This window comes from Arachis ipaensis, chromosome B10 (assembly GCF_000816755.2).
Source record: "Arachis ipaensis cultivar K30076 chromosome B10, Araip1.1, whole genome shotgun sequence".
Classification (NCBI taxonomy): Eukaryota; Viridiplantae; Streptophyta; class Magnoliopsida; order Fabales; family Fabaceae; genus Arachis; species Arachis ipaensis.
Window position 1 is genome coordinate 135603643 of NC_029794.2, and position 13363 is coordinate 135617005.

At 32.5% G+C, this 13363-nt stretch overlaps 1 protein-coding gene across 2 annotated transcripts; it reads right to left on the reverse strand.

Moving 5' to 3' along the window:
• LOC107622625 (proton pump-interactor BIP103) lies at positions 5130-10710 on the reverse strand. Of its 2 annotated transcripts, XM_016324594.2 has the most exons (9): positions 10479-10708; positions 8917-10328; positions 8063-8385; positions 7770-7928; positions 7491-7670; positions 7188-7391; positions 6542-6640; positions 5847-6446; positions 5130-5766 (listed from the first exon to the last, which is right to left on the reverse strand). In XM_016324594.2, exons 2-9 carry the CDS (start codon positions 10319-10321, stop codon positions 5431-5433), a joined length of 3306 nt encoding a protein of 1101 aa, XP_016180080.1. In that variant the 5' UTR covers positions 10322-10328; positions 10479-10708; the 3' UTR covers positions 5130-5430. The 2 variants fall into 2 exon arrangements, with proteins under 2 accessions (XP_016180080.1, XP_016180077.1); XM_016324591.2 differs by having other exon boundaries at positions 8063-10328; positions 10479-10710.

The following is a 13363-nucleotide window of genomic DNA, read 5'->3' on the forward strand; positions in this document are numbered from 1 at the left end:
ATGATCCTTTTAATTTTTTAATCTGTTATTATTTTTTTTATATTTTTTATTTTACTTATAAAATTAATAATGAGAGATTATACTTTTCTTTTTCAATTTTTTAAAAAATTGAGAGAATCTATTTTCACATTTTACTAGTCTAAAATTTTAAAATTTTTATGTCTAAAGTGAAATTGAACCATCAAAATGATGTTAAAAAAAAAGAATAAATTCGTTCTATTTTAACCACACTTCAAACTTTATATTAGCTTGTCTAAATAACTTTTTTTTTTTGGATTTTTTAAAATGAGATGAGAACTAAAAGAAAGAAGCATGATTTAAATAGTTTACATTATTAGTGTATAATAACTAAACTATAATTAAAAATGACCTGCTCTTAAGTGTTTAATTAGAAGTGAATGTTTATAAAAACTACTATAGACAAAGTATAGTTAGTTTCTAAAAGGAAAAAACTATGATGAAAAAGTATATCCGTATGAAAAAAGAATAATATAACAAAAACATCACATCTAAGTCTAATCTTACCAAACAAAAATTTATATTAGAATTTAGAAAATAAAAACTAAATATTTTAAAAATTATTTTCTTAAATCAAACAAGCTTAAATATTTTTATCAAAAAACTAGACTTAATTACTCACATTTTTATTATATTTTTTTGAATCCATAATAATTATTTGCTAAATATACGTGTATTAGCTTCTTAGATTAGACAGAAGTCCTAAACAAGAAAATTACACGAAATTGGTAGTAAATAGTAATAGCTGGGAAGTTTTATTATTATTTTTCAATGAAAATTATAAAAAGTAAGAGTAAAAGAAACGAAGAGAAAGAACATAACGTGTGATTCTCATATCAAAATATTTTCTCCTCTCAAATGGAAAGAAAACGAGAGATAGAAGATATGTTTAGAAATATTTGAAAATTAAATTAAATTTAATAATTTTAATAATATTTTATTTGGATAAAAATATGTCTTAGTCTGCAAAATTTAGGTCAACTTTATTTTTATTTTTATTCCTAATATTTTAAATATTTTATATTTTTAACGTATGTTAACAATTTTTTATATATGTGATAAATATTTAATACTCTTAAAAACATGCATAGTGATAATATAATCAATTATACAAGTATTATCACCTATTAATTTATTATCACTATTATATTTCCGTTCTAACCTATTTATTCACAAGACAAATCATAATATTTTTCAACATAAATATTATTTTTTTCTGAATGATCAAATCACATAATTAATTATTTACATATATTAAGAGAAATAAATATAGGATATATTTTTTTGTTATGGAAGTAGAAGTGGTGATATATTTTAATATTATAATTTTTTGTGTTTTTAAAATTTAGGAAAGTACACAAATCAGAAGTCCGATTTCTGTACCTCAAATTTTTTAATTTTTTTTAACACAAATCGGATGGTCCAATTTGTGTACCTCTTATAAATCGGACGGTCCAATTTCTGTACTTCTAATAAATTAGACGATCTGATTTTTGCTTCTCTAGTTAAACGATTCCACATTTGAGTATAACACTTCAACAATCCACATTTTAAAAAAATACCACTGTCACTGTAATATTAAAAATAAGAAATTCTAAATAATAATGTTAAAGGTTTTATATTTACAAGGATACACCTAAGCTTCCCCTCCATGCCCTATATAGGCATAGGGTAGGGGCCTGATGGATGCCGTACATAAAGATTTAAGAAGGTGATCACGTGTTTCAGTTGAAGAATGGTAATTGAACACTAGTCACTACTCACTAGGTGCATGAACTTCTTCCATCTTTCGATTTCTGAAAAAGAGATTCCTATTGTACTATTGTACTACATCAACTTTGGTCGGCTTATGTGGCGGGGTAAAATCGTTATTACTTCTTAGTTTATTACTTATTAGCAATTCGGATATGGAGAATGTTAGGTGACAATGAATTTGTTGAACAATATGAATAACTACTAATCAAATAAAAATATATTACATCTCTAAATTAATTTTTTAAACAGGCACCAAGGGCCTGGTACCACAAGTTCTCTACTACCCTGCAACACCTTGGATTTAGAGCTATAAAATTTGATGTATCTGCAACACATGGTTATAGATGGAACATTGATTTTTCCATTAGAAGTTTAGAACCAAGGAATGCTTTCAAGTTTTTTAGGTGCTTATAAATGTATTTACCAATCACTTGCTTAAATGTTCGTATATTGGTAAGGAAAATTGAACTCAAATTATATTATAGAATTTGTTTTCAGACTTTTTCAATACTTATAAAAATATTTATTGATACCTCACTGAAATAATTTTACACCCGTAAATAAAAATGATTGAACTCAAATTTGTATGGAATTTGAAATTCGTTTATTACCAATTCTGTAAACAAATCTTGCCTATTAATATGAACATATAACAATGCAATGTATTATACTACATAAATTTTATAAAATTAAAGAAAGATATAAATCTACTTTAGAAACTTCATCTCTAGAGTCCTAGTCCTTTGAAGAGGAAGAAATAGAAATAGATTCTCTCATATTTTTTTTTTTAATAATTGAAGGAGTAATGTGTGATCTCCTACTATTAATTTTATCAAAAATTTTGAATTTAAAGTTTAATAATGACAATAATAAAATCTTATTCTACTAGATGAAGTCGAATGTCATTATTGATTCTAAATTCATAGGATATGTACTATCAAGAGTCAATATGTTTTGTTAGAATTTTTAATTTAATAGAATTTCTGTGTCGTCAAAGTAAATATTTTTTATACATACCTCAATTTCATTTCTATTTTTTTGTTGGCATTACTTCCGTGAATCATGACAGAAAGTTGAGATAATTTAATTGATTCCGTTCCTTTGAAGAATGAAAAGAGTGATAATATAATACAATTGTCAAAGGAGATTATTCACAACTACATTACTGGTTGAAAGACTTTTTACTAATAAATCACTTTTAACTCGAATCATGGATGGAACACTTAAAGCAATTTGGGAGAGACCATAAGAGTTTCGAGTAAAGGAGATTGATCACAATCAATTCTAATTCTTTATCGATATCGAATGAGATATTATGAGAATTGAGAGAGGTTTTCATGGCTTTTCAAGGACTATGCTCTCCATGTCCATAGTTGGGCCCAATTTTGGAAGATTCCTGAAACCTTTAAGACACTAGAAGTTGCTTGAAAGTTTAGTGAAGAGCTTAGTAAGGTGATAAATATGGAACCATGGAGTGTGCAGTCTGGTGATATACGGCAAGTAGAGGCATCAAAAGAGGACAATCTTCTATGACTCTTCTTACATCTTTGTGTTAAGAGTTGTGGAATGCGAAAAATTTGGAGCTCTTTGAAGGTGAGAAGCTGGCGGCAACAGTAATTATGGAAACAACAAGAAAGCTCCAGTAAAAAATGACTCAAGTGATAGAATATTATTTTTTGTGAATCTCCAATCTTTTTTGTTAATTTTTCTTTAGAAAAGTATAGAGGACCAGTAATTTTGGTGTTTTTTGACCAGCACTTAACCATCAAAATAAAAGTGAGTGATTTCTTACCATTAGATGTAATCTCACACTATTAAAAACACTATTAATAGTTACAAAATACCAAAATTGTTGGCCCTAACATTTTTTTTTGTTAATATTTAATGTTTATCAAAGTGGGAGATCTTCTTTTTCTTTTGTCTTTGTCATTATAATGGACAGAGTATTTATTTTTACAAAGCAATATAATTACGTATCTTTGGAAGAAAAAAATAAAAGATGAGGTCGGATGTCATGGATCCACTCGATACGCAGATTACGCACCCATCAGCTATATGGAGTATTATACTATTATGGACATATTGTTAAGTTGCTTATCATCCAATATGTTGAACATACCTATACTTTTCCATGTATATATAAGTGGAATAATAATGAGGGAGTGATGCATACATGTGATGTGATTAAGATACATGGGAGGCTATATGTGTTTATGAAGACATGTGAATTATTAATGCAATACAAGCTTCATAATGTGGAAGATTATTGAGATGATACTGACTTGCGATATAAGTGAAATCAAATGAGATTGCCACATATTTTCTTTGTTATACTATTATTCTGGTCAACTGTTGCTTATACTAAGATTAGATTTCAATTGCCAAGAACTGTATTTCTATTTTTGACATATGCAATAGAAGATGCGGGAAAAAAAAATAATTAGGTAGCATACACATTGTACAAATATTCCATTTGATTTCTCATACTTTCCCTTTACTTATTTATGTTAGAGATTTAGTTTACTTATTCATAATTAGGTGGCATGTATGTGTTTAGGTTGACACTCGATATATCGCATAAAATAGTTGTCTTCATAACTATAGGTCTATAGCTGTCATCTATTAAGTATTCACACAGGGATTAGTTGGATTACCGTGTTACATTATTATTATTACTATCAAGAACTATATAGTTATCTCAAGAGTACTTAAAGCTTCACTTGAATTACAACTCATCAAATTCTACATATAACAATATTCAAATTATCATTTTTAAGAAAACTTTCCTTAACCCAAAACTAAGTCAGGAATTTTGACCATAAATTTGTACAGAGCAAAAACTAAAAAGAACAAGTAGTTCCTTCATGCTAAGTCCATGCACATGCAGGCGCATAGGCATAGCTCATAACAAATTATGGGATTACCACTTGGTATCATAAATGCAGGCGCATAGGCATAGCCTCTTATACCCTTTTAAAATCACAAGCATGCAAAGTAGACTAAATTCACTTGCTAAACTACAAATAACCTTATTTACTGGGAAACTAATTTTTCTTTAACCAATAATCAGCTCACAAAAGTCATTCAATATTACTTATATTATGAATAATGTTACACATCCAAATCTTTTTATGAATCAAGTCCAATCAAATTAAATAATAAAACTTAAAATAATGCTAATCATAATTAATTTGTTATATTAAACCAACTTGATTAACAAAAAAAAACTTGAATGTGTAATATTATTCTATCTAATAATTGTGATTATTTAAGACGACTTATGTATCAAAGAGGATTTATCAATATACAGAAGAGAGAAACCACTTTTAAGAAAGAAAAAGGAATAACAGTGAATATAAAAGGCACAATCATAATAATTTATTACCATATCCATAATGGTCACAGCAACAAAGCAATAAGCAATATAAATCACATCACCCCGCAAATAAACAAATCTCGGTCTAAAGAAAATAATCAAAACTAACCGGAGTAAAAAAAAAATGTAAGCGCAAGAAAGAATTGCTCCTATACGTATGTATGTAAAGTGTAAATGTAATAAATATAAGGGTAACATCCCCGGCAAACACCTAGTAGTCTAGTAATGCTTAGTTTAAAAAATAAAGTAAAATAAAAAGTAGATTATACTTTGTATCATACTCAATAAGCAGAACCTTGGAGCCAAGATCTCAAAGAGCTGTTATTCCCCAAGAAAAACAAGGCAACAACAGCCAGAACAGCGATCACAGCCCACATCCATGGCTGAATTCGCCTCTTTCCCCTGTTGCGAAGAGGGAGCGGCATAGATTTTGCCTTGCTCTGCCTTGTATATTGTGATCTTCTTGTTACCTCAACCGGTTTTTCACTCTGAACACATTCTTCCGTACTCCTTGTTACAGTCTCAGAGATAGGAGTAGGTTCTTGTTCTGTGTTTTCTGCTGTTTCAGTGGAAGCAGCCTTTCTTCTTTCCTTCTTCCTTAATCTCTTCTCCCTTTCCTGCATCAGAAAGAATGCACAGTTATACAACAACCGACATATGCTTTTTATAGAGTTGAAATCATGTTGATGCTATTTACCTTTTCTTTCTGTTCGGCTTCTTTTTGTGCCTTTAAGGCAGCCCTTTGTTGGGCTTTCTCAGCATTACGCTGTTTCCGAAGCATTGCCTCCTTAGCTTTCTCAATTTCCTCTAGCCTTCGCTTTTCCTTCAACTTCGCTGCTTCCTCTTCCTTTCTTGCAATTTCGGCCTTTAAGATCTGCTCCTCTTCCTCCTTTGTTCGCACTGGTTCTTCAGGTATATCTTCAGGCTCATCTGCCCATCGAGGAATTGCAGCCACTGACTTCTCCAAAGGAGTGGCTTTTGCAGCCTTTTTAGCTTTGGTTGTCTGACTTTTTTCAGTTTTTTGTTCCACTGCCTTTGGGGCTGATTCAGCCTTTTTATTAACAGATTCTGCTGGTGTTGGTTTCTTTTCTTGATCGAGAGTTGATTGCGAGACTGAAGAATTATCTTTGGATACTCTTTCGGGTAAGAAACTCGGAATTACTGGTGGCTCTTCATCAGGACCCAGTGATCGGCCATCCAGGGTTTGCAATCTCCTTAGTGTACTCCTGGTGTTGCACCGTACATAGTCCCTTCTGAACTCATCATTTTTGTTCCACAGCTCCATCATTCGCTCAACCTAAATTGTTTATTGGTAAGTGCTCAAGTCACATTTACTGGCTAATAGTAAGATTGCAAGAAAGAACAGATAATCTGTCTGGGTGAAAAGATTACCTGATCCATACAGAAGCATTGCAGTTCCTCTTTCTTCCCTTCTGCGGCTAGGTCCTGCCCTTTCTTCGAAGCATTTTTGTATTCCCAAAAGTATTTGCTCTGCAGTACAGATGAAAAGCATTACACTCAACTGACGGGCACAAGAAAAATTGAAAAAAATTATATCCTGTACAGCAATTATACTAGTACTATTTTAGAGAGGCTTTAATATGAAAAAGAGAATAAAAAGTTTATCTGATATACACAAATCTGCAAATGTTCCTCTCCAGACACCATACTAACTGAAGTGGATTCCCATGGATGATATATTAATATTGAAAACAAAAAGGTGTGTGCAATTTGATGAACAAATCGAATGGCAAGCAACCAAGGATGATATCAGTTGTGTACTAGAATAGCAAACCACACAGTAGTAGAGTGAAGTCCAGTGAATGTATTTTTATTGTTTCACTGTTATGAGTAATAGAAGCCATTTAGTGTATTTTTAGTGCTCAGTTCAAACTCATAAAAAACTACTTAAAGCAGGTCCCAAGTTTAAATAATTAAAACAGAACTATCCAAGAATCAACTTTCTCTAGTCTTACCAACACATACCTTTTATATAATTGTTATCTCAAAGAAAACGATAAGAAAAGGATGCACGTACCTTCAAATGGAATTGTTTCTTCAAAGTCTGTAATTTCGCATATGCTTCTTGGCGAACGTCATCAGCAAACTTAAACCGAGTTGATATCTCATTCAATATGTTGCATTCATCTTCATATTTCTTCTTTGCAGCTTTGGTTGCTGCCTCTGCCTTCTGAACATTACTTCTAAGCAATTCTATTTCCTTCTTCAAAAGTTGTAATTTCTGCAAACATCAAAATAATGATATCACTTCATTTTCATAGACTAAAGAATAAGGTAGTCAATTCATGAAAACGTAATAGCAGTCCGAATGTATTATTACCTTTGAGCTCTCTTCAATATTTTCCTTGTCGTCTAGAGATTTCTGTGATTGATCCTGCTTCGCCATACTAGAAGACAGCTCCTCCCGATTCTGCTTCAATTGTTTGATCTGACGTATCAATTGCTTTTCCTCTTTTAGAGGGAGTGTTTCATGCTCAATCATGTGTTCCATGTTTCTTATCTGCCAACAAGTTTAAATATCAGAAAATTAAACAAACATAAGACTGGCAAAAGACTCAAGTTCTTATAAATATCTCCAGAAGAAAAATTGGTAGCATACCTTGCCATCTATATCCCCAACAGAAATTGCATTGTTTAATCTGTTCATTGTGGCTTGAACCAAATCCATTTCTTGGCGTTTGGATTTGAGTGTGTCCCGAGCAGCCCTTTCTGCTGTTATTGCAGCTCTAAATTCTTGATTGTACTCCTTACATGTGGCCTGATCACATCGTCATGCAAAAGTTGTAAAACATCAAACATTGGCCTCAAATAATTGAAAAGGTTTTCTTTGTTCTTATTATTATTATTATTATTATTATCAAATAACATAAATTTACTGCCCTTGTGACTGACCTTTTTATTCTGGCTTTCGGATCGAATTTCATCCCGAATCCTAGTCTTCTCTTCTACTTGTTGGATAGCAATCTTTATCTGTTCTTTTATATTTTCATCATCATCGTATCTTGGTATCCTGATCAAATAGTAAAATGGCCTTTTCACTACCTCTGATCCCATATTTTGTACATCCACAGCATCAGTATTAGATCCTTCTTCAGTTAGTTTTGTCTCTTCATCTCCAACATTGCCAGCTTCACGTTCGACACAAAGTACACCTTCAGCTGAAGGTTCAGCTTCAGGTTCAGCTTCACTCTCCACGGCAATCTTTGAAGGCTCAGCTTCACTCCCAATTGCAACATCTGAAGGCTCAGCTTTACTCTCAACTGTGAAGTTTGAAGGCTCAGCTTCACTCTCAACTGCAATCTTTGTAGAGTCAACTTCACTCTCAGCAGCAACCTTCGTAGGCTCAGCTTCACTCTCAGCAGCAACCTTCGTAGGTTCAGCTTCACTCTCGGCAGCAACCTTCGTAGGTTCAGCTTCACTCTCGGCGGCAACCTTCGTAGGCTCAGCTTCACTCTCAGCAGCAACCTTCGTAGGCTCAGCTTCACTCTCAGCAACCTTCGTAGGCTCAGCTTCACTCTCAGCGGCAACCTTCGTAGGTTCAGCTTCACTCTCAGCGGCAACCTTCGTAGGTTCAGCTTCACTCTCAGCAGCAACCTTCGTAGGCTCAGCTTCATTCTCCACCAGAGTGTTTGAAGGCTCAGGTTCACCATCAGCTACAATTTTTGAAGGCTCACCTTCACGCTCGACCAAAGTGGTCAATGGCTCAGGTTCACTCTGCAGTGGAACGTTTGAAGGTTCAGCATCACTCTCAACTGCAATGATTGAAGGCTCAGGTTCACTCTCAACTGCAGCATTTGAAGGTTCGGCTTCTCTCTCAACAACAAGATTTGAAGGCTCAGGATCACTCTCCATTGCAATCTTTGAAGGTTCAGCTTCACTCTCCATCACATTGGCATTAGCCTCAGGCACAACAATACCATGTCCAGATATATTTGAATTGTTCAAGGCCGATGAGTCTTCTACTTTGTCAACCAGTTCTTCTCCTGATTCCTCCTCAGGCTTCTCAAATTCGCAGCCAGACCCACCTTCAACATGAACCCCATTGCTCAATTCCTGCTCAGCTGAACCGTTTTGAACATCACCTCCAGCAACACTCTTATCCACATTATTTGAATCAGTTACAGCCTCAGCCTCAGACTTCTCCACATCCGAACCGGTGTGAGCATCTTCACCAGCACATTCCTTCACATCTACAGAAACATGCACTCCATCAATGCCAATAGGAATCTCATCCTTCTCAGTTTCTGCAGAACCATTTTGATCATCTCCGTTAACGACATTCGTGAATTCACGATCTGTTACTTCCTGTGCAACAGCCTTCTCATCTGAAACAGCATCAGAGGTAGATTCAGTTGTTCCTTCCAACACACTCCCTCCACCTTCCTCAATTCCACCACCTGAATCAACAGCCTCCAGCTGCGCCTTCTCCGCTGATTTGCTTTCACCATCTTTATCAGCAAACTCATTCACATCCATAGTAACTGAAACTTCCTTATTCACCACACAGTTTTCAACAGCCACACTTTCCAATTCGCTGTGACTACCATTGTTCCCATCAGTACGATCTACTTCTACAACGGTCACAGGTTCCTTTTTCTCGTCGCCGTGAATCTCACCGTTTTGCTGAATTCCATTCGCATCAGCACCGTTGACTTCATCAACGCCATCGCGAATCTCGCTCTTCGCACCGTTTTGAACAGCCAATTCATGATCGCAAGTTATTGTCTCATTAACCTCCTTCGCATTGTCTTCCAAAACGACAACAGATCCCTCGTCATTTTGACCGCCCCAACCGACAGGGATTGTTCCATTACTAATTTCCGTTTTCTCTTCCAAATCATTCTCCTCCTCCTTATTAACCGCTTCTTCGCACTCGCATTCAGCTACAGGAGAAGCCTCAGAAACCGTCACATCAGACTCACCAAGAGCCTTTCCTTCCACCTTGTCCTCTACCACGACGATGAGATCCGAGGCACCGGAATCACCGCCGCCATTCCCGGAGACGACGGCCCCGTCGCCGTCGCCAGCGACACTACCGTTCTCGTGAGCAGCATCGCCATTGCAGTACTTAACCTTGATATTGTGCCGATCGCCGTCGCTGGAATCGGAGATTTCGCCGCCGCGCACGTTCACCACCTCCTCCTCCGTCATGTTGTTGCTGCACAAGAAAATAAAAATAGATTTCGAAACAATGACATCAAAATTGAAACATTGTAGGATCCAAATTACGGAAAATAGCGTCACTGTGATGGATCAATAGAAACGTAATCGAGATCAAACGGAATATAGGGAGGTGAGATTCACTTACGGAATTCAGAGGAATGCGGATCAGGCGTCGGTGCGAAACGAACAGATCGAGAGTCAGATCAGTGATGTGAGAGAGAGAGAGAGAGAGAGAGGGAGGGAGAGAGAGAGGAATGCGTGGGATTTCGTTGGAAGGAGAGAGATGCAGATGCAGATGCAGATGCAGGGTGCAGGGGTGGAATTTAATAGCCGACAGAAAAGTGTTAAGTGGAGAAGGAGATTATGGGTGGGGGTATTTTTTTAATTTTGTTTTTACGTGAATTTAATCATATATCTTATATCATTTAGCTCAAACTTTTAGATAAGATCGGAAATTATTTTACATTATTGGATTTTCCTTTCAAACAAACGCTGAAAAGATAAACTAATGCATTTAAAATATAAAATTTAAAAATATTAAATTGAATTTCTTTTTGAACTGAATTTTTAAATTTTTTTAGTTTAAAATTTAAATGGTATTGTTGTTATTGTTAGAGATTCGTTTCTGTTTAACTATGATCATGAGCCAGATTATCTACTACTGTGTATCCGATGCACCAATTTACTTATCTATCTATATTGTTTTCATATACCATTTTTAATTAAAAAACAACCGAAGTTGATAGCGATAATTAGTATTATTCTATTACGCCTATAGATCTAATATTTTTTTTGTTTTTGAAACAACATATGTAATATTTAATTTGTAAAAAATATGGTTTGAATTTTTTTTAATTAATTAAAATTTTAAATTTTAAATTTTAAATTTCATTTTATATATATCTAACTTAATTTTTTTTCTACAAATACTAAAATAGATAAATTAATGCATTTAAATGTCTTTTTGAATCGAATTTCTAAATTTCTTTAGTTTAAAATTTGAATGGTATTGTTGTTATTGATAGAGATTCGTTTATGTCTAACGATGATCATGAACTAGATTATTTATCTCTAAATAGAAGATAACACATTGAACAATTCAGTTGGAATAAAATTCGACTATCTTAGATTTGGACCATTAGATGATCTCAGAAACGAAACATGTTCATTAAGTTTTTTAATAATTACTAAATAATTTTTATTTAATTTTAGGGTAAAGTATATTTTTTATTCCTAAAGTTTGACAAAAATTTTAAAAATATTCTTAAGTTTTATTTTGTTTTAATTTTGTCCAAAAAATTTTCAATTTGCATCAAATATATTCTTGATAACTAATTTTTCATAAAATTTAAGACTAATTCAACAAGACAAGCAAATCTAAGCATAATTTTCATGCATTATTGTTATATTAGTTTTAAATTTTATGAAAATCTAAGTATATTTGATGCAAATTGAAAATTTATGAGACAAAATTGAAACAAAATAAAACTTAAGAGTATTTTTTAAACTTTTGCCAAACTTCAGGGACAAAAAATATAATTTACCCTTAATTTTAACTACAACTTAATCTTTTATATATTATTTAATTATTAGATCTATCCTTTATTTTATTATTCATCTATCATATTTATTAATAATTAGAAAAAAAACAACAACGAGATAGATCTTCTATTAGTGGTGACCTTCATAAATATTTTGACAATACGAATCAACGCGTATTTTCTTATTCAATCGATTGGCATGGTAACACAATCTAGTGAAGAATGAGTTTTCTCGAAATGCAATCGATTAGTTTTATAACAATCTATTGAATTTTGTACGTGATTAAGGGTCTTTTTCATATTCAATTGATTGAAATTTGTAAATGATTAAAGTCTTTTATGCATTCAATCGATTGGTATGATACTATATATATACAGTTTAAAAAACTTATATTTTAATGATGAAGTAATGTCACTTTTATTTATTGTTTCAACAACTATGTCATACAAATATTTTGTCAAATTTGTAATCCTTACTTAAATTTTTTTTTAATTTCCTAGCATTTTTTAGAGTAATTTATTTTGCATTGATTAACCCTTGAAATAAAATTCTCTAAAGAATTGAAGTTTTATTTCAAGCACCCACACTTTAACAAAGTAAAAAAAAAAAGAGAATTTTTTAAAAAAATTCAAGAAATAATAGGAATAGAGAACAAAAATGAAGGAGTGTGTGAAGGCAAATAATTGAAAAAGAAAAATACAGCAACGACGAATTCACAGCAAAGTGAATGATGAGCCAACAAGGAAGAAGAGCAAACAACCACTATTTAAGTGTCTTTTTGTTATTTGTTATGATTAACATGAAATTTTTAATTTTTGTTTCAAAAATTTGTAACTTTTATTATTATTTAATCGTGACTAATTGAACCGTTTTAATAAAAATTATACTTCAAATAATATCTATATACTTTTAATATATGATGAAGATTGTCATAATTAATTAAACAAAATTTTATATATACAAATTGGATATATTGTTTTTGCATGATTATAACATTTCAAGAAAAAAAAAGATGCCATGCTAAAACAATCAATTATTTATATTGATAAACAAAAACAATACAAAATATCAATTTAGTTCAAAACTTCTTTATAATAGCAAATAAAATTTATTCTAACATCTTTTAAAATAGATGGAAAGGAGAACACGTTTTTAGATTTTAGCTCCCCGTTTTATTTTTTTAAGTGTTTATGGTGGTGTTGATAGTGGACTAATGACAATTGTTAAATTTTAGTCACACGCAACCGAATTGGTTTTTTCAGGCGGCGGCCATGGTGGAGGAGCAGAATAGAGGGAGGACGAAAAGAGACTTTAAAAAAATATGTTTTGTAGTCTCTGAATATAAATTTCACAAGATTCACAAAGTCTTAGTGAAACTTCTGGTTTTTGTACTCAATGTATGAATAAAAAAACTTTCTCTCTTTATATCACATTCTCTCTAGGGTAGTTTTAACAATATATATCATAATATGATTTGGCAATTTGTAA